The 21,924-nt window shown below is 35.3% G+C and overlaps 1 protein-coding gene across 5 annotated transcripts in view; it reads right to left on the reverse strand.

Annotated features, from left to right (window-relative positions):
- Nucleotides 1-21,924, reverse strand: part of firrm (fignl1 interacting regulator of recombination and mitosis) — a 101,652-nt gene that overhangs the window by 14,207 nt on the left and 65,521 nt on the right. For all 5 annotated transcript variants that reach the window (XM_069938291.1, XM_069938290.1, XM_069938289.1 and 2 more), the window contains 3 exons: nucleotides 12,994-13,179; nucleotides 2,912-3,034; nucleotides 691-786 (listed from right to left, as the gene is read on the reverse strand). In XM_069938291.1, coding sequence (XP_069794392.1) covers nucleotides 691-786; nucleotides 2,912-3,034; nucleotides 12,994-13,179 — 405 coding nt within the window. The remainder of the gene's footprint in view (nucleotides 1-690; nucleotides 787-2,911; nucleotides 3,035-12,993; nucleotides 13,180-21,924) is intronic.

Genomic DNA, 21,924 nt, shown 5'->3' on the forward strand with positions numbered 1-21,924 from the left:
GTTCCCGTGTACCCCCTAAAAATTAAGGATAAAAAAAACCACAACATTGTGCAATCTGACTGCAGATTACACCACCATGTATTCTCTCAGACCCAATGTACCCCCTGAAAAGTGCAAAGTATCACTGGGGGTACATGTACCCCAGGTTGGGAACCCCTGTTCTATAAGGAGGACTGACACTGTATGGATAAAAGCACAGTGAATGTTGGCAATGTTAAAATACACTGGAGGCATAAATAACCGTAGTACTGTATAATTATTTTCCTTCCACAATCAGATGCTCTAAGATGAGCAGAACAACTCCAAATTCTTCCATGGGAAATCAGGTACATTTCCCTCATCTGATGGACACATGTTGATAATTACGATCATTGAAGTGAACAACCTCTGACTACATCAGGTCATAGTCCAAAATCTTTTTTCCTTCATGAATACTTCCAGACCCATTAAGATCCTATAGCAGTTTTTTTTTGTTGCTGTGGACTCCAGCATCTATGGCAATGTGTCTCTGTCTTCACTTCTCTTCGTATTGATTCTGTCTAATTTACATATCCTCCTTCAGATTTCTACAGTAGCATTGAGTTCATACAACTCCAATGTCATGTCGTCACTTTAACAAACTAAATTGTACATTAGAAAAATATGGCAATATATTCAAGGAATCAAACTGTTCATTCACAATTATATTACCTGAGCAATCAACGTGGCACTTACAACACGAATCAGGCTTGCAACCAGTGAAAGGAGCAGAGTAAGTGTCTGTTGAACACAGCACTGGCTCAACACCTGCACGAACAAAAAAAGACAGTATTCTAATGGAAACAAAATAGGAAGTATATATTAACAGAATACAATGGACGAATTGTCCTGGCTATAGCTGGCATTTCCAAAGGGAACTGCTAGCTTTCAGCAGTTAATAAAGCAGAAACTCCTGGACATGAGCTCATGCACAGTCAAATACAAAAGTCTCAGATTCAGGTTATATGTTGGCAATCTGATAGTCTGCTCCTTTTCTAGATTGACTATGAAATGATGGAAGATTGTCTCTGCCCCTTAGGAATAGTAACCTCCATTCATTTGAATGGAGTCAAAGAAATGTGTAAAAAAAAGTGCTTCACATGTTTTACTTTATTTTAATATTTCTAATTCCAATAGTGCTTCCATGTGTTTAATTAAATTCAACTAAAAAGATTTATTTTAATAGTTATCAAATATCCTAACTTAGACACTTTAATTATTCAAATGGTTACTTTCTCAACAAATGGGGTGTGTGGGAGTCCTGCCATAATTCTCCAGGGAAATTCAACAGGTAATATTTGGTAGAGGCCATTAGTACATTTCCAGAAGGGTGATTCAAAAGCACTGAGCAAAAGATTAATCTGGAAAAGATCACATGAATTGGAGCAGGTATGCATTTCACTGAAAAGTTCCTCATAAGATTTCTGAAGATCAGGCAGGGTATTTGCTCAAAAAGACTTGAATTTTGTTATTACTTGTGGTACTATTATGAACTAACAAGCCTTTTAATTATTTTTGGGGACTAAAGTGACTTTGTTTGCACCAGCACAGGAACAGCAATGGAAAATTCACCAGACAATGGTAAATTCAAAATAAAAACTTTTTAATTAAAATATTAACATAACATTTCTTACTTATCTCTAAACTTACTTAACTCCACTATGCACAAATGTGTGTGTGATTGAAGTCCCACTCTGAAAAGTCAATCTTTAAAAGTTCAGCATCATTTTAGTCTTGCTCGAAGGTCTTAAATTCTCAGTTTGGAAATCATTATAAAGCAGTTTTAAACATCATATCTTCAGGCTTCTTTACTCAAAATATAGCTATTTTCTTCTGCAATGAATTAACAAACCCAGACAAGGGTTAAACTAAGTGGCTATTTTCTTCCATGATGAAGTCACAAACCCAGGCAAGATTTAAACAAATGTGGTTATCCTCTTCCACAATGAAGTCTCAAATCAGACAAGGGTTAAAGGAAGTGACCATACAAAAATAGATAAAGTAGAAATCTGTCCTTGTTTCCAAAGAGACAGTGAAGTAGTCTTCCTTATTTCAAAAGCCACTGATTCTGTTCCATTTTCCACCAGGAGTAACACACAACAGCACCAATTCTGGTTACTGTAACTCAACCATGTCTTTCACAAGGTTTCAACCCTTGTGTCACAGAGTTTTGACTTCTGTACTCTCCAAACTGAACTGATCTCTTTGTCTCTCATTTCGATATTTCTCATGTCATATGATACGTGACATAATTTCTGTATTTGAAGCTCATAAGATCTTTTGACATGAATGTGATAAAAACATTTATGTCTCTGAGAAGTTTGCTTTCCTTAGAACTAAACTGGCCATGTGTTTATACAGGTGCTTCTGAAATTACACCCATTTGTTTTCAATATCTCAAAAACCATCATAAATCCTTCTCATCTTCTTGACTCTAACTTCAATCAGCATCTATTTTTGTCTCAAATTGGCTTCTGGCTTCTATCTCAAAGAACCATGTATGTTTAAAATGCTAATATGTTGTCTTTGTGCCCCTGTAACCACCCAAACTAACTTACTAAGAATACATCTACAATACTTTAACTCTACAATTTACTTTAGAGACATTTTTATAATGTGAAACATAGTTTTACACTAAATTAAAAGTAAAAACACAAATCCATTTACAGCACTTAAAAAAAAAATTAGTGGCACAAGTATATGTGCAACCAATGTAATTATAGCATTAAGTATTATAGAATAAAGTAGAATTCTACATCTGATCTCAGCATTTAGCTGTGATTGTTGTTTCTATAGAGTCAGGATCACACAAGGTATAAGCAATAGAGTATTGTACCTGTATTAGTAATTCTTATGGGCTGGATTCTCAAGTACATTTGTCTATTCTACTCACCTGCTCCATAGAGAGGGACATCCACATTTGACCAAGAGTTTCTGTGATTGCCAGCTGCATCTCTGAAGTCAAGCCTTCCCCTTGGGCGCAGCACATAGCCAATATAGCAGCAAGGGCAATATTCTGTTAACAAAAATGCTTGTGATATACAAATTCAATTACACTCAATCTGATCTGATCTAATTAGAGTTATAGTCATAGAATCATACAGCATAGAAACAGGCCCTTCAGCTCACTGTATCCATGCCAACCATTAAGTACCTATCTATCTTTCCATTCCTGTCCCAATTCTAAAGCAATTTACTGCAATGGATTAACATTCCTGCATAACTTTAGCATGTGGGAGGAAACTGGAGACCTGGGAAAATACTGAAACACAGGAAAAGCATGCAAACTCCACACAAATGAGTTTGAACACAGATGTCTGGAGCTCTGAGGCAGCAATACTAACTGCTTTGCTGATACCTGAAACAACATTTATCATGGTTTCAATCAATTATTTTAAACACCAAGAGCTGCTTGCCAGTAATGTGATGAAAGAAACAGGTGAAAATTATTATAAGAAATGAGCAGGAAATTCAGGTGGTGGTAGACTTTGTTTGAGCACCGTATAATTGGACAATTTAGGATATTCATATTTGTCATAAATAATAATTTTAACTGACTTCCTTTGTATGCAGTCCCTCCTTATTCAAGAAGGTCATTATTAACATGGTGCCAAAGGAGAATGTAGTGACTGGTCTGAGCAACTAATGGCAAGTGGCATCCACCATCATGAAATTCATTGAGAGGCTTGCCAGCTACCTGTGACCGACTCCAAATGGCACTCTGTCGAAAGAGGTCCACAACAGATGCCATCTCCCTGTCCCTTTGCTCAGCCCTGGAATACTTGGACAATAGGACAGCTAAGTGACAGATTATGTTATTCTTTATATTGTATATAGTGTGACAGGGTATTTAGAGGTGGCTTGGGAGGAATTACTAGAGCAGCTTGCACACACACATTTTTAAAAACACAGAATATTTGCAGGACTTTTGTAGAATGCTTTTTGCATGAGGCAACAAAATATCGAATTACAGCTTGCCTGGGAACATGTGATTTTTGCAGACAGAGACAGAACAGCTTTGCTCTAAGAGAGGGAGGGAGTAACAGAGAAAGTCACAGAAATCAGTTCCAGAGGGACAAGCTGGCAAACTTTGAAAGGCTGCCTGGTCAAAGGATAAGACTGGCGATCTGAAAGGTGACCTGAAAGAAAGAGGATCATCTGGAGAACTCTGAAGGGGGCAAGTTTCGTCAACAAGACTGATTGAGAAGGAATCAGTTGCCGATGTCCTGGAAAAGGAATCTCTCTCTCTGAAAACGAGCTAGAACCCTCCTGAGTGGTAACCATTTGCCTGGTAAACTCCAAAGCCTGGTGAACTTTGTTAATGCTAACTTCTGTGCACAGTACATGAATTGCCTGCAACCAGTGAGATTGGACTGTGATCCAAAGAACTTTTGTAATCTTAAATACACATTACACACACCTGTGCTTAGTGTTAGAGGGGGGATTAAGTAGGTTAGGTAGGTTAAGTCAGTAGGCTAAGTAATAAGTTAAAGTTTAATTCTGTTTTCTTGTTCAAATATAATTTAAAAACTAATTTTGTTTAAGTAACCCTGTGTTGTGGTGCATATCTATTGCTGCTAGTTTTTGGGGTCCTCTGGACTCTGTAACAATAGATATATTTAAAAGGAGATAAATTTTGTGGTTTTTTTAAAAAAAAAAGTTAGGTCATGAAAAGATACAAACACTTCACCACACAGATCTCATTTAAAATGCCAGAGCTCCGCTCAAGCCAAACAGTGCAGGCTCTGAGTGCCTTTGCAAAAACTTTGAAGAATGCCTATAGAGACTTCACAAGTAGGTGTTAATTGGATATGCTGTGGAGTAATGAATTATTATTTTAGAAAGCAACAGATGAACAGAATCAGAAGAATGGGTCCAGTGCTGCAGTCTGTCTGAATGCAGTGTGCTGTTCTAAAGGGGTCATGTGGTTTTCTCAGAGAGAGAGAGAGAGAGAGAGAGAGAATTCAGTTCTACAGTTCAGTGAAACCCCATTTTGAAGATGGGTTGTGAGTCTTGAGTTTAGCCTGTTCAAAGCCCTTGTGGTCCATACAAGAGGAGATGGCTGGCTGTATAATGTTTCACTTGAAATAAGGGAAACAGAAAAGGAACTCTGTGGTGACCTGAAAGATCGAGGTTATCATCTGGAAAACCTTGATGGGGCAAGTTTATTCAGCAAGACACTGAAGTGGCTGATCAGAAGGAATTAGTTTATGTCCAACGAGCAATAAATCTCTCTCTATGAAAACCAACAAGAACCTTCCTGAGCAGTAACCATTTACCTTTCAAGCACCAAAGCCTGGTGAAATTCATAAATGTTAAATTCTGTGCACAGTAGAAGAATTGCCTGATACCAGTAAACTTGGAAGAATGAGAAGTGAGATTAGACTGTGAATCAAAGAGCTTTTCTGAACTTAAATACACATTACATAGGCGTGCTCTTAGAATTAGAAGGGAGGGGGGTTAAGTTAATAGTAATAAATTAAAGTTTGATCCTGTTTTTATATTTAAAGAAAATTAAAAGTAACTTTTGTTTTAGTAACCATTTGTCTGAGTGAATTTCTATTGCTGCTGGGTTTTGGGGTCCTCTGGGCTCGTCGCATAAGTCAGTCAATTTTACATCAACCACAGCTCCACTTTCAGCACAATATTTCCAAACAAACTAAACCCTAAACAACATTACCTTGGTCTTAGCATCCCACTTTGCAGATCTGAGACTTTCTATCCCACAGACTGCAATCAGTGAGGATTGGTAACAGTACCTCTTCTCAATACCGGGGCACTGCAGAGCTCAGTGTCCGACTACACTGCCTGTACATCTACGACTGCATGGCCAAACACTGTGCCAACTCCATACATAACTTCATGGGATGACACCATCATCATAGGAGAATCACAATGACAGGTGGAAAACAGAGGAAAAATAGAGGGACATGGCTTAGTGGCAGGACAATAACCTCTCCCTCAATGTCAGCAAGACCAAGGACCAGTCAGAGACTTCCAGAAGATGGCGATGAGGTGGAGGTGGAAGACAGCTTTAAGTTCTTAGTGATAAATTTCTCTAATAACATGTCCTGGTGCATCTACATGAATCCAATAGCCAAGAAGGATCCACAGAGGCTGTGGGCTGCTAGACACTGGCAGCTGAAGGACTCAAACCAGGCTACTGCCTGCTGGAGGTGAACATTTTGGGACCAGTGTCCATAACGTCTTCATGGTAGTTTCAAGTTAATTATGGATAGGTCTGGTCCTAGAGTTGAAATTCTAAATTGGAGAATGACCAATTTTATGGAAATGAGAAAGAATCTAGGAAGAGTGGATTGAGATAAGTTGTTGTCTGGCAAGGAGGTGTTCAGAAAGTGCAAGGCCTTCAAAGGTGAAATTTTGAGAGTGCAGAGTTTGAATGCTCCTGTCAGGATTAAAGGAATTGTTAACAGGCATAGGGAACCTTGGTTTTCAAGGGATATTAGCAATCTGTTTAAGAGTAAGAGAGAGATGTAGACCAACAAGTAGCAAATGAGGTACTAAAAGAGTATAGAAAAGGTAAGAGAATACTTAAGGAAATCAAGAAGGCAAAAAGACACGAGGTTGCTTTGGCAGATAATGTGAAAGTAAACCTTAAGGGTTTCTACAAATATGTTAAGAGTAAAAGGGGTTCCCTAGAATATCAGAGTGGTTGTCTATGTGTGGAACCTAATGAGATGGGGGAGATCCGAAACAGTTTTTTTGCATCAGTATTTACTCAGGTAACTGGCATGGTGTGTAAGGAAGGAAGGGAAACAAGCAGCAGTGGCATGGAACATTTAGAGATTAAAGAGAAGGAGGTGCTTGCTGCCTAACAGCAAATAAAGGTAGATAAATCCCCCAGAGCCTGACATGACATTCCCTCGGACCTTGAGGGATATGAGGGTAGAAATTGCAGGGACCCTGGCAGAAATATTTAAAACATCCTTATCCATGGGTGAGGTGCCAGAGGATTGGAGGGCATCTTTTGTTGTTCTGCTGTTTAAAAAAAGTTTCCAAAAGTAAACCAGGAAATTACAGGCTGTTGAGCCTGATGTCAGTAGTAGATAAATTATTGGAGAGTATTCTGAGAGATCGTGTATACAAGTGTTTGGACAGCCAAGGGCAAATTAAAGATAGTCAGCATGGCTTTGTGTGTGGTAGGTCGTGTTTAATAAATCTTAAGAGTTTTTCGAGGAGGTTACCAAGAAAGTAGATGAAGGAAAATCTGTGGATGTTGTCTACATGGACTTTAGTAAGGCCTTTGACAAAGTCCCACATGGGAGGCAAGTTCAGAAGGTTCAGAAACTAGGTATCATGGAGAGGTTCCAAACTGGATTTTTAAAAAAAACTTTATTTATTTGTTTAAAAAACAAATAGTATATCACATATACAACAATTAACCAGAAACATGAATGTTATTTTTTATATAAAAAAGAAAAAAGAACCCTCCCCCCCTTCAGCCAACTCTCCTAAGGAGAGCCATAAAGAAAGAAAATAGAAAAAATATTAAAAATTAAATATACATATTAAGATCTAATTAATGTAAATTGAAATGTAAATATTCTGAATATAACAACCACTTATTAATAAAAAAATTATAATTATCACATGAAACATACGTAATTTTTTCCATTATTAAATAATATCTCATCTCATTATGCCATCGATTAATATCAATCATATTTGTATCTTTCCACATACTAGCAACACATTTTTTGTTACAGATAAAGCTAAATATACAAAAGCAAGCTGAAACTTATCTAATCCCAAGCCTTTCAGAGGTTGAAAACTACCCAATAAAAATACTGTCAGATCTAAAAGTATTTTAATCTTATTCAGGTATTCTAAAAACAATTGAATTTTCTTCCAAAAAGATTGGAATATGTATACATGACCAAACAGCATGAAAAAAAAGTTCTAACTGTATTACCACATCTAAAACACAAATCTGATTCATGAAAACCATACTTATTTAATTTTTCATGTGTTAAGTATAATTGATGTAAAAAATTATAATCATTGCAAAACGTGCATTTATGAATCTAGTTACACTATCATAACAAATATCTAACCAATCATCCTCAGAAAAAATAAAACCAATATCCGCTTCCCATTTACTTTTAGATCTATCCCAACCCTTTTTATCCATACCATCCTGTAATATTTGATACATAGACAAAATATAACTTCTCTGGTACCTTCATAAGAAAAGTCTCAAATTTAGTCATTTTAGGTAAAATCATATCTCTACCAAACATACGTTTTACCAAAGATCGAATTTGATAATAGAGAAACAAAGAGTTCTTATCAATACAAAAACTGTCACTCATCTGATTAAAAGATAAAAATTTACCCTCTTTAAAACAATCTCCCAAATTTTTCACACCTTTAAATCTCCAATGCAATAAACTTCAATTATGTATTGAAAAAGAAATAAGTTGATTATTATACAACGGAGTCAAAGCCGATAATTTACCCCTAAAGCCTATCATTTTATTTTTCTTTATCCATAACTTCATTAAATGTTTTAGTATAGGCACATTATATTGTTGTAACAAATTTATATTCCATCTAAACAAAAGCTGATGTATTTCAAATTCAGAAATATTTGCCATCTCAATTTTGGCTCAATTAGGAGGCCATACCAAATCCATCAATTAACTAATAAATTTAAGTTGGGCTGCTTCGTAATAATTTTGAAAATGTGGTAAATGTAATCCCCCTGACTCATATTTCCAAGTTAATTTACTCAAAGCTACTCTCGAAAATTTACCTCTCCATAAAAACTCCCTAACCATTTTATTCAAGTCTCAAAAAAAAATTAACAAGTAAATATTGTATACGTGGAAAAATATTCATCTTAATTGTATTTATCCTACCCAATAAATTAATAGGTAAATCTTTCCATTTAATCAAATCAGTTTTAATTTTTTTTATTAATGGAACATAATTTAATTTATATAGAGATTGATAATTAACATTCAAAATTATACCCAAATATTTAATTCGATCAGTCCATTTAAAATTAATAATATTCTTATGAACTGAATAATCTCTTTCACTTACCGGTAATATTTCACTTTTTTCCCCAATTAACTTTATATCCAGAAAGACATCCATATTGTATTAAACACTCCTTCAAGTGCAAAAATGACTGAGCTGGGTTTGTTAAATACACCAATACATCATCAGCAAATAAATTAATTTTATACTCCTCGTCTGAAACTTTCATAACTTGTATCTGTGTATTTTGTCTTATCAGCTGTGCTAAAGGTTCAATCACTAACCCAAACAAAGTTGGTGATAAAGGACAACCTTGACGAGTTGATCGAGCCAATTTAAAAGGTTCCGAAATCAAACCATTCGTCAATACCCTAGCTACCGGTTTTCTATATAGAGCCCTAATCCAACCAATAAAGAAAGGGCCAAACTTAAATTTCTCCAAAACTTTAAACAAAAAATTCCATTCAACTCTATCAAATGCTTTTTCTGCATCTAAAGATATCACCATCGGGTGATCTGAAGATTGTCAAAATCTATTAATCAAACTAATCACGCGCAAAATATTATCTGAAGCATATCTATTCTTTATAAGACCTGTTTGATCCATATGAATCAACTTAGGTAAAAATTTAACCAATCTATTCGCTAATATTTTAGCTATTATTTTATAATCTACATTTAACAACGAAATTGGTCCATATGAAGATACTTTCAAAGGATCTCTATCTTTTTTTGGGATTACTGTAATTAAAGCACTAGAACAAGACTCAGGTAATTCATAATGTTCTCCAACTTGACGTAATACATCCCCAAACACTGTGGATAAATCATCATAAAAAATTTTATAAAATTCAACCGAAAATCCATCATCACCAGGCAATTTACCGTTCGGCATTTCCAGCATAGCCATTTTAATTTCCAAATCAGTAAATGGTTCTTCTAACTCCTGTATATCTGCATCCTCTAATATCGGTAAATTCAACTGTGATTTTAAAAAAAATCAATCGATCCAGTTTCTTGTTTTCCTTAGGATGTATATAACTTTTTATAAAATGAGTAAAATTCATCATTAATCTCATGAGGTTTATAAGTAATAAGGGAATTCCGTCTAACAGCATTAATAGTCCTTGAAATCTGTTCTTTCTTCAATTGCCATGCCAATACCTTATGTGCTTTCTCTCCCCATTCATAATACCGTTGTTTAGTCCTATTAATCACACATTCAAATTGATAAGATTGCAAAGTATTATATTCCAATTTCAACCTAGATAATTCTATTTTCTGATCTTCTGTAGCATCTTTCTGGAATTCCTTTTCTAACTCATCAATTTGTTTCTCTAATTCAAGACTCTGATTTAATCGATTCTTTTTTATTTTAGAAGTATAACTAATTATTTGTCCTCTCAAATAAGCTTTCATAGCATCCCATAATACAAACTTTGAACAGAATTAGAATTTTCTTTCAAAAAAAATTAATTTGTTTTTTCAAAAAATCAATAAATTCCATATTTTTTAACAACATTGTATTAAACCTCCAACGATAGGCCACTTGAATTTTCTCAGAAGTTGCATATGTAAAATATAACAAAGAATGATCTGAAATCACCCTACTTTTATATTCCACTTGTTGTATTTTCCCTTGTAAATGTGCCGATACTAAAAAGAAGTCAATCCTTGAAAATGATTCATATCTAGATGAATAAAAGGAAAAATCTTTCTCTGTCAGATTAAGAAGTCTCCAAATATCTACTAAATTAAGATCTTTCATCAATGTTTGAACCTGAACTGCCATCTTAGATTTCTTAACTTTCTTTGGAGATTTATCTAATAAAGGTTCCAAAACACAATTAAAATCACCACCAACTAAAATATTATCATTAGCCTGACCCAAACATAAAAATGCATCTGAAATATTTCATCATCTACATTTGGGGCATAAATATTAAGTAAAGTCCAAAATTCACTAAAACTCTTATAATTCAATTTAAGAATACATCCTGCCTTTTCCTCCATTGATTGTAATTCAAAAGATAAACTTTTATGTATCAAAACTGCTACACCTTTAGCCCTAGAATTAAATGAAGAAGAATATACATGCCCAGCCCAGTCCCTCTTTAATTTCATGCTTTCCTTCACATTCAAATGTGTTTCTTGTTAAAAAGCAATATCAATTTTCATTTTCTTAATATACGCCAAGACTTGCTTACTCTTAATCGGACTGGAGCTGCAGATTTTAAATAATCAAATCCAAGGTTCTATCTACTTTTCCAACAACAGTCAATTCTCCCATCTATTTTAACAATATACTGTGTGCCAGGTTCAGTGAACCTGAAAGCCATACAACTGTTGAAGTTAGTGGACTCCATGAGAAATCCACCAGCTCAAATCAGATGTCTGGGAATGGCACTTTGTTGAGCTAAAGGCAGTGCTAAAGTCACATGTTAGAATTTGCCCAGTTAGTTGATTTGTGGAAAATGTAATTTGTTTGAACATAATCATTCCTTCTAGAATATTTGAGCAGTCAATTTTAATAAAAGCATACAAATCATTTTTATTCTCAAGATATCAAAAACATGATTGGTTATGCAGGAATTCCATCAGCATGTTGATTCAACTAATTGCAATTCGACATATTAATATTTTATAATGGTATGCGTAGGAGAAAACCATGAGAACACTTGCTGAAAATGTTGATTTATTCACATTTTTTTTCCAATTTAGAAGTACAGCACAGTAATAGGCCATTTCAGCCCTACTTCCGTGCCGTCCAATTTACACCCAATTAATCTACACCCCTTATATGTTTCAAATAGTGGGAGGAAACTGGAGACATGGGAAGGACATACAAACTCCTACAGACAGCACATGATTTGAAGCATGGTCCCGATTCCTTGTGCTGTAAAGGCATTCCGCTAAACAATCATGAAAAATACATGCACCCAATGGACATGTTCCCATAAAGCAACAACTATTTGTTTCAAGTTGAATATAGCTATGTGGTGGGAGGTTCTGGTGGCAGTGTGCAGAGTGGAGAGGATAGCATTTGCATTGGAGACTGGCTTTTGGTCCTCCAGAGAAGGTTGATGGAATTATGGTGGGTTGCAAGAAGAAAGAGTCCTGCCCTGAAACAATACTTTTTAGTGGGAATGAATAAATTCATCCCACGTGATGGAAATGCTTTTAGGTTTTATAGATATCTGAAACCCAACGGCTTTGGATTAAGAATTTTACGTTGTGTTTCAGATGTGTCCTTAATTAAAACTACCAGATTAGCTACAAGGATTGGAAATAAATAAACCCACTATGAAGATCAAATTGGTATTAGTTTTTGCAGATTATTTCAATTTTTCCTCCAGCAAATGGATGTCTAGCTGCTTCCCAATCCCTGGTATTAAATTTTGTACACTGATTTTTTTTATTGGCAGAGTTCAAATTAGACTTTTATATGGAGAACAAGAAATGCACTAACAGCTGCTAGCTGTTTGAGGAATAGTTCAAGTCGTGGACTTCAAAGTAAAAAATAGTAAACACAGGCTAACTTGGGAGACTAAAGGAGATAGTGTGGCACAAAATTGATTCTGTCACAAGAGCCCTTGGCAGAATGAGACAGCTTCTAGAATAGTACTGCAATACATTCTTTCACCAAAATAAAACCAGCATAGGGATAACCTGCATTTTATGTGCAGTGCACGAAAGTGCTGGAGAAACTCAGCAGGTCATGCAGCATCCGTAGAAAGCAAAAGCCATTCGACATTTTGGGTCTGAAGAAGGGCCCAGGCTAAAACAATGACTGTCCTTTCGTTTTCTCTGAATCCTGCATGACCTAGGGAGTTTCTCCAGCACTTTTGTGGACTGCACTACAGCATTTGCAGATTTCTTGTTCTCAACCTGCAAATTATGCTCGATACTGAATAATGACATTTATACTCTCTTCGTGCATCCCATAAAAAATTGGATATTGCATCTTACCACTTGTTCCAGTTCTCCCAAGGAACGTTTGCCATTTTGCCAACTTCTGCATTGGTAAATTGCTGTCCTGATAATATCAGAAGCCACAGAATTTTGAAGCTTTAGGGCCAGAGCTTTAATACTAACTTGACGCCAGAGCAATAAATTGCTTGCTTCCGTGGGAGAAAACCTCTTCACAAATATAACCTGTAGGCAGTAAAATGAATATGATAATTCAAAATGAAAACCCATTTCCACTACAACCAAGATGTTTCTTTCTGGAAATCCTCACAAATGTTACTAGTGTTGCAACTTTCCATCATCAGGAGAAATTACAAAGAAAGGCATGGCATTTTGTATGTCACATTTCAACAAAAAAAGTTTTTCCTTTTCTTGTCATTTTCTTTGATATCCATTTGTTCTCTTCAATAAATACTCTCATGGCAAGTTCTCCTTGATGTTATTCAAAAGAACATTTAACCATAACAAGCATCACAGTCAACCAATATCCATGCATTTTCCAGAATGTATTCATAGTGAGGTAGTAAACTGGATTCGACATTGGCTAAATGGGAGAAGCTAGGGAGCGGTAGTGGATGATTGTTCCTCAGACTGGAGGGCTGTGAAGAATGCCTCAGGGATCAGTATTGGGGCCATTGTTGTTTATCATCTGTATCAACCAAGTGGTAAATTGGATCAGCAAGTTTGCAGATGACACAAAGATTGAAAACGTTGTGGACAGCAAGAAAGGCTTTCAAAGCTTGCAGAGAGATCTGGACCAGCTGGAAAAATGACAGATGGAATTTAATGCAGACAAGGTGTTGCAGTTTAGAAGGTCAAACCAAGGTAGGAGATACACAGTAAATAGTAGGGCACTGAGGAATGTGGTAGAAGAGGGATCTGGGAATACAGATACATAATTCCCAGAAAGTGATGTCACAGGTCGATAGGGTTGTAAACAGAGCTTTTGGCATATTGGCTTTCATAAATCAAAGTACTGAGTATAGGAGTTGGCATGTTTTGGTAAAGTTGTATAAGACACTAGTGAGGCCAAATTTGGAGTCCTGTGATTAGTTTTGTTACTAACAACAGGAAAGATATCAATGTTTGAAAGAGAGCTGAGATTTACGAGGATGTTTCCGGAACTTCAGGAACTGAGTTATTGGGAAAGAAATAATAAAGAAAGAGGTGGAGAGGATTGACAGAGTTAATGCAGATAGGCTTTTTCCAGTGAGATACAAACCAGAGGACATGGATTAAGGATGAAATGGGAAAAGTTTTGGGGGAAAATTCTTCACAGAGTGGTGGGAGTGTGGAATGAGCTGCCAGCTGAATTGGTGAATGAAGGCCCAATTTAACATTTAAGAAAGAAATATGGGCAATTATATGGATTCAGTGGGTGGGGGCGGTATGGAGGGCTGTGGACTGGGTGCAGGTCAGTGGGAATAGGTAGAACAATAGTTCGGCACAGGCAAGAAGAGCCTGTTTTCTGTGCTGTAATGTTCTATGTTTAATGCACAGAAAAAGGTACACCATCTAATACAAGAACCCTGAACAGGACAGCAGAAGCTTAAAAATTAGAATTGAATAATTTACATATAAAATCAGAAATCTACCTTTTCACTCAATGTGATGGATATGTGGAATCAAATGTTTAAAGAAAATATTGTGAATACTGGATCAGTTAAAATGTTAACAGACAAAACCAGTAGATTTTTTTTAAACAGGTGAGCATAACATTAAAAGAAATAGATTTGACTGGAACCAGGTTTGAGGGATATTAAATGGTCTATACCTGATGAAAACAATTTCAAATAAACTGTTCCATGGGAAGAGAAAGTGTGTAATTATATAACGTTTCATATGTTCTAGATATTTTCAAGCACTTTCATGTTTACAACTTTTACAATTCATATGTTAATTATTCTTTCTCAGAAAATGGCACAAACTAAAATGTACACAGCAGTGGGGATGCTGAGCTAATAATAGGTATAAGTTAGGGTAGTTCAAGAATATATTTTGGCCAGGTAACCAAGAGAATTCTTTATTCCTCTTTAAATCATGCTGTTGGATTTTGTATGTCGACCTGAGAAAGTAAACCTGCCCTCACCTAACATCTCATCTAATAGACAAAACTTTCAATAGTACAACACTAATCTGCATTGGATTGTCAGTTCAGATTATTGCAACTGTGTTGGTGTGGTGCGCTGTCAGTCAGAAGTAAACACACAAAACCAAAAGACTGTACAACAGGCTTTATTCAATGTAAAATTCCACAGAGCTAGCTGTGAGAGTGTGCTGCTGTTTGCTGTGAGTTCTGAGAGGGTGACCTCGAAGTGCCGGCAAAGGCTTATATCCTGAAGGGTGATTGACACTTCACTGGGTGGGACTTCGTCCATTCAGGTCAGCTAATTGACAGCCAGCCAGGTGCTGTCTTGACCCCATGCTGTTCTGCAGGTACAGAGGTTGCCCCCTGCAGTAGGCCAGTGGTGTACCACCAAAGTTGGGCAAATCCAAATTTTAAAAAAGTCAGATAACCACAGCCTAATATTCACGAATGAACATCAATGTACAATAAAACCCCTGTTATCTGGAATTTAAGCAAACTTAAGCAACCGGCAAAAAAAATCACAGAAAATAAATAGGTAAAATATTCAAAAGTTTAAAATTGGCAGAGATCAAAGCAAAAGTTAAATATTAAAAAGTAAGAGTGGAATATAGAAAAGTACGAAAAGATTACTAGATTCTAAAAAGAAAATGAGTGTAACTGCACTCTACCCAAATGCCTGTAGTATTTAAAACAAGTGAACTTGTGGCACAAATCAGTAAAAAGGGACATGAATTAGTGGTTATTACAGAAATGTGGTTGCAGGCTGGAATTAAATACCAAGGTCATACAGAAGGATAAACAAAGTAAGGGAGGTGGGATAGTGCTCTTAATCAAGGATGATTTTAAGGCCATATTGGAAGACAATACAAGATCTAATGGATCATCTAGGTAGAAATTAGGAAAGGGAAAAGATCACTGTTAAGAGTTGTCTCATGACCACCAAATAATAACACTCAAATGGCACAGGAAATAAAAAAACAACTGATGCCTGAAACGGCTATTGATTTGGGGGATTTTAATTTGCACATCGATTGGGCAAATCAGTTTGGTCGAGACAGTCTTGAGGAGGATTTCACAGTATGCATCTTTTTAAAAAAAAAATTATTTAAAAGTTTTAAAACCACATCTACAGTATATCCCTCATCTCTCCCTCCCTCCTTCCCCATCCCCCAACCGCCTATAAACCCCTAAGATAAAAGAAAAAAAAGAAAAGGAGAATGTCAAAAATAAAAATATAACCTCAATTCAAATAGTAATGGAGCTGAGAATTACCACTGGAACGAGCTGTTGAGAGCTCTCAAACTTTCAAACCAACATATTGTAAGTAGGGGCTTCATATTTTCAAAAAAAAATTATTTATTATATAGGTTATTTTTTCAATTGGCGTACAAGAATGTAATTTGACATGCCATCTCTGCATTCCTAAATCTATATCTGATTTCCAAGTAATGGCTACACATTTTCTACTAATAGCTAATCATAAGAATTTAATTTGATATATAGTTAATCTTAATTTAAGACTAATCATTTTAAACATTACCCAACAAAAATGAAGTCGATCAAGCGCGAGTTTTACCCTTAATTTTTTTTTCCAAAAATACTTTCACCTCTATTCAAAAAGGTTTTACTCTAGGACACTGCCAAGAAGAGTGAAAAGATGAGCCTACTTCTTGACCACATCTAAAACATCTAAATCTGATAATGTTGGATTTTTAAAATTTTTTTGGGGAGTTAAATATAGTTGATGTATAAAATTATATTGAACCAGTCTATATCTTTCATTAATAATTTTTGTCATACTATCTTTACATAACTGCATCCAATCATTCTTATCTCTCTGTCTATCTAAACCAACTTCCCATCTTAATCTTGATTTATGAATACCTAATTTAGGAGCTTTTCTTTGAAGTAATTTATATTCCTGAATTTGTCTTCTTAAATAATTACAAAAATCAACATTTCTTAACAATGAGGAATTAAATCTCCATCTATAAAATGATTTTTCCTTTTCAGAAACAGTACATAAAAACTAAAGAGATGAATGGTCTGATAAAATCCTAGCCTTATATTCTGCATGTGTAACTCATCCTTGTAACTGAGCTGTCATTAAAAACATGTTTCTTGAATAAGAATCATATCTATAGGAATTTTTAAAAAATATTTTCTTTCAGATTTAATCTTCACCAAATATCCACCAAATTCAAATCCTTTATCAAAGCCAGAATTGTTTTTTTTTTTAGCTGTTTTAGTTCTAGTAACTGATTTTTGTGACTTATCTAATATTATAACCATATAATGGAGCGGAAACAGGCCATGTTGGCCTTTCGGGTCTGCACCGGTTCACTGATTTTGTGCGCCCTCTTCAGGCATTGGTGATTTTAAGTGTAGTGTGTCTTTGAGAATTTTAACATCTATCCATAGGTACTCTGTACTTTGGATGTGAAATCTCATATTAAAATATTCAAAAACATTGGCTGTGTGGGAGAAGCCAGCGAGTGGCCGTGGACAATAGCTTCTCAGACTGGAGGCTCGTGACTAGTGGTGTGCTGCAGGGATCGGTGCTGGGATCAGCGTAGCCCGTCATCTAGATCCACAATCTGGACAACAATGTGGTGATTGGATAGTCTAAACAATTAAAATCTCCACCAATTAACACATTTTCATCTGCTTCAGCAAGGTGTAAAAAAGAATCTTGAATAAATTTTTCATCATCAACATTAGGTGCATAAATATTCATGACTGTCCACATCTCTGAATAAATTTGGCAATGTCCTAAAACAAATCTCCCTGCAGGATCTGTAACTAAGGATTGTATCTTGAGGTAATTTCTTATGAATCAAAATAGCAACTCCTCTTGCTTTAGAATTAAACAAAGAAGCTACCACTTGACCCACCCACTCTCTTTTTAGTTTTTGGTGTTCTTTTTCAGTTAAGTGTATCCAAGCCATACACTTTTTTGTTATTATGAAATTAAATTATTGTTGCATGACTTTTATGGGATAAATTTGGAGCTTCCAAAGGAATCAAAATTTGAATGTTAATTCAGGAAGGTGGAAAGAAAGGATTTATATCTGAAATGTATAAATTACTGCAACAAAAGTAATGTTTAAGATAGATTTACACAAGTCAAGATTAAAATGGGAAAAGGATTTAGGGATGGAATTTAATATAGAGCATTGGCAAACTATTTGTAAGAACAGTATGACTAAGATTATCGATGTTAGATATAGACTTGTTCATTAGAATTTTATACATCAATTATATATAATCTCAGAATGATTAAAAAGATATAATTTGATATCTTCTGATTTATGTTTTCGATGTCAGAAGGAGAAGGGGACTTTTTTTGCATTCAGTATGGACACATGAAAAAGTTAATTTTTTAAAAGTCTATGATCATAGAATTTATACAAAATGTTTTTAAAATTAAATTTTATTTGGACCCATTAATTTTTAAAAATAGTGATACAAGTACAGTTTGTTTGAAATTAGGTCTGGATAAACTTCAAGTGACTTTTTTTTAGATTAGTGTTAGCAGTAGCAAGGAAGTGAATTGCGAGTATGTGGAAAGATCAAATAAAACTTAATTTATAAAGATGGCAGTCAGAATTAAGATCTTGTATTCCTTTGAAGAAAAATAACATAATTTGAGAAATAATTTTTTTTGCTTTTAGGAGCCGTTATTTGGATTATATGGATTTAAATTTTTAAGATCTGGACCTGCATGTGGCAGGATATCCCCATCACACGATGATTAGTTACTGTGTTATTTTTCCTCCACTTTTCTTTCTTTTTAGGGGTTAGTGGGGTTTTAGAAGTTAAGAGTTGGGAGAGAGGGGTTGATTAGTACAAGAGATTGGGGAGGTGTAGAGGGGAGGGGTTTCTTTCTTTCTTTTTTTCTCTATGATATAAACCATGTTTGTTTTGAAGATATATTTTGTTTAATTTTTTTTGCATGACCATGGTTGTTTAAATATTTAAAAAAAGACTTTAAAAAAAGCAATATCAAACCTCAATTTCTTAATACAAGCCAAAATTTTCTTCCTCTTAATTGGGTTATTAAGCCCATTCACATTAATATTTATAAAATTTAATGCATTATGAACAGCCATATCTCAAATCCAGAAATGAAAGAATTCTCGCCACCCATCCCAGTGGATCCCCGCACCACACAAATTTTCAAACATAATTGATGTCTCCAAAAAAAAAAGAAACCTTAAAAGAAACCCCCCCCCCACCCCCCCACAAAGGTACTGATATTTTTTAAAAAGTACTATTTCCCACAATTGTACGGGAAGTGGCCTTCGCCACAAAGTGGCACGTAGCTACAGAAGGAGAAGACAAAATGTCCACCTCCCTTGGACAGAATATACACAAGTTCATTTATACTATTCATTAAAGTATAAAGAGCTTCTTTGAGATCCTTGTTCACTTGATCATCATTAATTTCAATAGATTCTTGGCATTCTGACATCTTGCATTTTCTTAGCTTGAAGCAATCTCACCTTTTGAATAGGTTGACTTTGAGTTGGGTCTTTTCTAATATTAGGCAAAGAATTGGTAAATTCCAGAGCTTCATCTTTATCAGAAAAAAGTCACGAGTGATTTTCTCCAGAAAAAATTAAGTATGACTGGGTATCGAAAAGAGAACTATCCCTTTTTCCAAAGAACTGATTTTGCAGGATTGGACAATAGACATACTTAAATCTGTGTAAAAGAATAATTTATTGTTTCCCACTTTTAAAGGGCCTTGTTATTTTCTGGCATTTTGGACCGCCAATCTTAGTATTATTTATTTATCTTGATTATGTAAACATCTAATCAGAATTGAGCATGGCGCTTGTTCCAGGAATGGTTCCTTTCTATTAATTCTATGTACTCTATCTAATTCTAATCCATTCAGAAAGTTTTCAGGGTCCATAATCTCTGGAATCCATTTTTGAAAGAAATGTACTGAATTGGGACCTTCAAAACCTTCAGGCAGCCAACAAATTCAACATAATTTCTGCAGCTATGATTCTCTAATATATCCTTTTTTTGTTAAATTTCTTTCCTTTTTACTTCCCAAGCCATAAAAGAATCTTCCATTTTATTCATTGTATCTTTACACTGCTCTTCTTCAAAATGATAATCTTGTATATCTTATTCAATTTTCTAGACTTTAACTTTATCTACAGTCTCAGCATATTGCCATTTCTTGTTTAATGAAATTCATTTCACCTGTGAGATACTGAAATTGTGTACTGGCAACAGATCTAAAAGACAAAAATTGTGCATCCATAGATTTAATCATTTTATCCATCCAATTCATAATTAAAGAAGGCTGAACTGAAGAATCCGTACCTTGAAGTTTAACTTCAAAATATTCAAACTTTGCTTCTTCCATACCTTGAATAAACTGAGGTTCTTCTCAATATATTTCATTTCTACTCCCTCCAATTCTTCATACATTTCTGTTTCTTCATCTCTTCCTTCTTCCTCTTCACTAGATGATGAAATTAATCTAGTCTGTTTGTGAGCCAATTGCTTAACCTGGTCTGAATAGTGACGCTAGAGGACCCAGTTTTAGCTGGCTCAGTTGCAACCTTAAGTGACATTGATTCAGTTGTGCGCATGTACAAACCCTCATGTATGCGAAGTTGTTCTTGCGATGGTTGTAGTTCAACAACCTTCTTCTGAACTCCAGCGCCATCTTCACCATCTCCCCAGAAAAGCCACACTGGAGTTACATTAACTTTAGCCGTCACAGCACAGCACAGATGTTGGGAGGGGAGGCAAGTCCGGAGGCTCCATTATTAAGGTTGGCCCAGTTTCTTCAATCTTTAATAGTCATTTTCTTTGCTGTTTGAGTCTTTGGTTTTCTTGTAGCCATTATATTCAGTTTAGAACAAGTCTCAACATTGTAATTTTTTTGAAATAAAGCGTTTTCTATTCATTTTTATTAATTTTGTCGGGAGAGGTGTATTTCCACATCTCCAACCTACACCATCACACTGCGCCTCCACAGAATGCATCCTTGAACAGAGCGTTACTAAACCTACACAGGAACATGCCATCTTAGATCCAATTCTCAGCAATCACAGATTAAATTAAAGCTCTTGTAGTTAGGGATCCTCTCAGAAACAGTGATCAATGTATGACTGAATTTCTCAGAAATGGAGAGTGTAGTAGTTCGAACTAAGTGCATTATATTTAAACAGGATGAGGAAGGAGTTGGTTAGTGTAGACTGGGAACACAGGCTATATGGTGGAACAGTTGAGAAACAGTAGAAGACTTTCAAAGAGATTTTTCACAGTGCTTAATAAAAGTATATTCCAGTTAAAACCAAGGACAATAAGGGTAGGTAGAAACAGCCTTGGATAACCAAGAAAATCAAGGAAGGTATGAAACTTAAAATTCATGCATACAAAGTTGTAGTGGGAGATTTGATAACTTTAAAAAGCAACAAAGAACTAAGCAAGCAATAATTTTTTAAAAAATTTAGTGATACAACACAGTAACAGGCCTTTCTGGGCCACAAGCATGTGCCACCCAATTGACCTACAATTCTGGTACATTTTTGAAGGGTGGGAGAAAACCAGAGCAGCCGGAGGAAATTCATGTAGACAGTGCTGGTTTTGAAACCTGGTCGCTGGCACTGTAACAACATTGGATTAACTGCCTCGTTAACTATTCCGTGCTGGTAAGATAGATTATGAAAGTAAACTAGCACAAAATACAAAAACGGTACATTTTTATAATAATACAAAGTTCCAAAGGTTGGCTAAAGTGAACATGGATTATTTGATCCACACCCTAAGACGGACACACCCTATCTTCTCTGCACCTCTCCCCCTCTGAA

This window comes from Narcine bancroftii, chromosome 5 (assembly GCF_036971445.1).
Source record: "Narcine bancroftii isolate sNarBan1 chromosome 5, sNarBan1.hap1, whole genome shotgun sequence".
In the NCBI taxonomy this organism is placed as follows: domain Eukaryota; kingdom Metazoa; phylum Chordata; class Chondrichthyes; order Torpediniformes; family Narcinidae; genus Narcine; species Narcine bancroftii.